The 3,024-nt window shown below is 53.9% G+C and overlaps 1 protein-coding gene across 1 annotated transcript; it reads left to right on the forward strand.

Moving 5' to 3' along the window:
- The first annotated feature begins 412 nt into the window (after positions 1-412).
- On the forward strand, positions 413-2,310 carry LOC136500210 (uncharacterized). Its single transcript, XM_066495603.1, has one exon. It carries the CDS (start codon positions 722-724, stop codon positions 1,118-1,120), a length of 399 nt encoding a protein of 132 aa, XP_066351700.1. The 5' UTR covers positions 413-721; the 3' UTR covers positions 1,121-2,310.
- The last annotated feature ends 714 nt before the right edge of the window (positions 2,311-3,024 follow it).

Genomic DNA, 3,024 nt, shown 5'->3' on the forward strand with positions numbered 1-3,024 from the left:
GCCTCTCAGAAACCTATATAATATTTCTGTTTCGAAATGGAATGTATGTTCATGTTCACACAACTAAAACTCATGTTTGGTGAAAGAACTTGCAACGTGACCGTTTCGCGCACTATTGGAAACTACCATTTTCTACATCGACTATCGTAACAATAATTCATAAAAAGCTCATATCCATATTGGTACCGCCACAGTTATTTGCACGGACGTCGGATCGAAATTTACACGACTTTGAAAACACGGATCGCAAGACAAAAGAGTGTCCATGGAGAACCTCATTTTTAAAATTCATCTCAAAACCCCCTAATCTCTACTTTTAAAACTCGCAAAAAAAGCCCCCATTTGGAAGCAAAACGTCCAAGAAAGCATAATAAAGCCGCCCACCCTCCCCCCTCTCCCCTCTCCCACTCCAACCATCTCCCCTTCCCCCTTCTCTTCTCGCGCAGCCAAACGTCTCCGCCTCCTCTCCTTCCCCTCGCCGCCGCGCTCGCCAGGCAGCCACCCCCTATTAATTCTCCTCCTCTTCCACTTCCACGTCCACCACTCCGCACGCCTCGACGCACAAGCTTCACCTCCTCCTCTTCCTTCGACGTCGTGCGGCTCGCTTCGCCTACTTCCTGCCGTTCCTGTCTGTGCGGAGACACGCAAGGCAGAGCCGACTCGGGGGAGAGCACTAGAGCAGAGCACCCAGCGGCCAAGGAAGGAAAGAACAGCCAGCGTCATGTCCGTGCGAGTGGCGTCCGTGCCGGCGGCGACGAGGGCCGCGGGCGGCGTGGCGCCGTGGCCGTACCTGGAGCACATGGCGCGGTGGGAGCGGCAGGTGGAGCGGCGTCAGCTGTTCCTCCGGAGCTACCACTTCTCCCGCGACGCCGAGTCGCCGCGGTCCCCGCGCGCGCGCCCCAGGCGCGTCGTCTGGGCGGGGCTCCGCAGCGTGCGCCGCGCCGCGGCCACGGGCCTCCGCCGCCTCCGCGCGCGCCTCCGCCTCTGCTTCGGCTGGGCCACCCGCCGCCGCTGCTCCTCCTCCTTGCCACGCCGCTCCACCGGCGGCGGCCTCCGCTACGGCCGCCTCTCCGGCGCCGGCAAGGCCCGCGCCGCCGCCGAGTCCGTCTTCTTCTGGTAGCTGCGCCGGCGCCGCCGGCGCAGAGCACTGCACTGCACTGCACTGCACAGGCGTGTGCGTGTGCGTGTGCGACCTCGAAGCATGCGTGTGCGACCTCGAAGCATTCTTTGCTTCGTCTCTTGGTTGGCGTGTGTGAAACGGAGATGAGCTTACTTAGACAAGAATTAGCTGGTTCCCCTGTTCTTCTTGCCTCGCAAATTGCAATTGCGCATGGAGATTTCAGTGTCAGTGAGGTGTTTTATGTTGTCTGTGTGGCCCATGTATGTGTTCTACGAGGCATGTGTATTGGATGGCACCAAACAAAAGCAAATCCACCACACTACAAATACAAAATGTGAAATCTTTGGGGGCCGCTACCGCTAGATGGATAGGATTCTTCAATCATGCAGGCAGGATGAGAGTACGAGAAGAACGATGTCCTCTTTGCAGTTGCAGGGAGACCGCCAAGAACGAAAAGCCCAAAGCCCTGAAGCCCTCCATTTCGTCAGGTCTAAAAAGCAGGTGGTTTTGATCTCCGAAGCAGGTGTGGTGGTGACTCATGACTGGTGAGGCGAGCCACGTTTCGTGTCCAGCTTTGGTCCCGTTTGGCCGTGCTCCGCCTCCCGCTGCCGAATCACTTTTCATGACTGTAGGTACACTGTTCACCGAATCCGTATTTCTCTCCTCCTTTCCTCTGTCGAGCCGGAGGAGGTCGTTTTTTTCTGGCTCCCGTGAACCCGGCCAAACGGCGTATCGCGGTCAAAAGACAGCGGCCAGCAGCAGGGTTTTGCAATTCAGTTTTGCTGCCTTCCGTGCCATTGCCCATGCGAGGGCGATGTGGCCGATGGCCAATGCAGCAGCTGCTTTCTCACCTCTCCAAACTTTCCACGACGCCCCCTTTGGCTTTGCTTTCTTTCCCACGTCAGCTTCTCCCTTCCAAGAATTAACAAAGCGGATTCCGTGTCAGATTGGGAACTCAACCCCATATCTGCACCTCTTGAATTTGCCTGCCCTGCCGCTCCCAGCACCAGCATTTAGCATTGATCCGATGATCTTAAAGAAACAGGCAAATTATGTAGAGAAAACAGCAGGCGAAAACTGAACCTTTGCCAGCCATTTGTTGACTGACTGACCGGCAAAAACTTCATTCGTCGGCATGATGAGTATCTTCAGTACAGGTCTGAAGGAAGATCAGATCGTCCGGTGCCATCTTAAAACCGCCTTTATGGTTTTGTATAATACATACATGCAGTGGTACCGTAGTGTACCAGCACCGGAAATGGAGTAATAATGCAAAGAACTAATGGGGTCTTGTACTCCTGTCCATCTGGTAGCGTTTGCCCCCACAATGCCCACAACCACCCACATCATGGTACAAATTCTTCTTATCAAGTGCTTTCATTTTATTATATTTGTCTAACCCTGCACTGCATCTAGTGTGCTAGTAGTCCTTAGTGCTAAGTGGGATTCAGTTACTCTCACTGATGATCACAACTGACCGCCATGATTGCGCTGGTCCATAACAATAAAAAAGAGCAGACGCTGGATTAATCGAGGTGGATTTGTGCAGTGCTAATTGAAGCCGTAGCCGTGGGCCCGTCACTGCAGTGTCCCCACCATGGGAGCTACTAGTTCTGTTCCTGCATGGGTTCCCAATCAACATGACCCGCTTAATCAGACTGGGATGAGTGACTCGATGGTTTGTTTGCTCCTGGAGGGAATGCGATGCCACCGTGGTCCAGAAGATATGGTCGAGAGGCTTCGACGTTGATATCTCTTCTCCTGCCGTGCTCAGTTTCTCACTTTCTTCTCTGGACGGGATGTGTTTTATTAGAAACGGTGACAAGACCGAGTGAGCTATTGCGTGATGATAAAAGTAGCAGTAGTCTAGAAGCGCTCAGCTCAGAAGATATTTTGGACTTTGG

Source organism: Miscanthus floridulus, chromosome 1 (assembly GCF_019320115.1).
Source record: "Miscanthus floridulus cultivar M001 chromosome 1, ASM1932011v1, whole genome shotgun sequence".
In the NCBI taxonomy this organism is placed as follows: Eukaryota; Viridiplantae; Streptophyta; class Magnoliopsida; order Poales; family Poaceae; genus Miscanthus; species Miscanthus floridulus.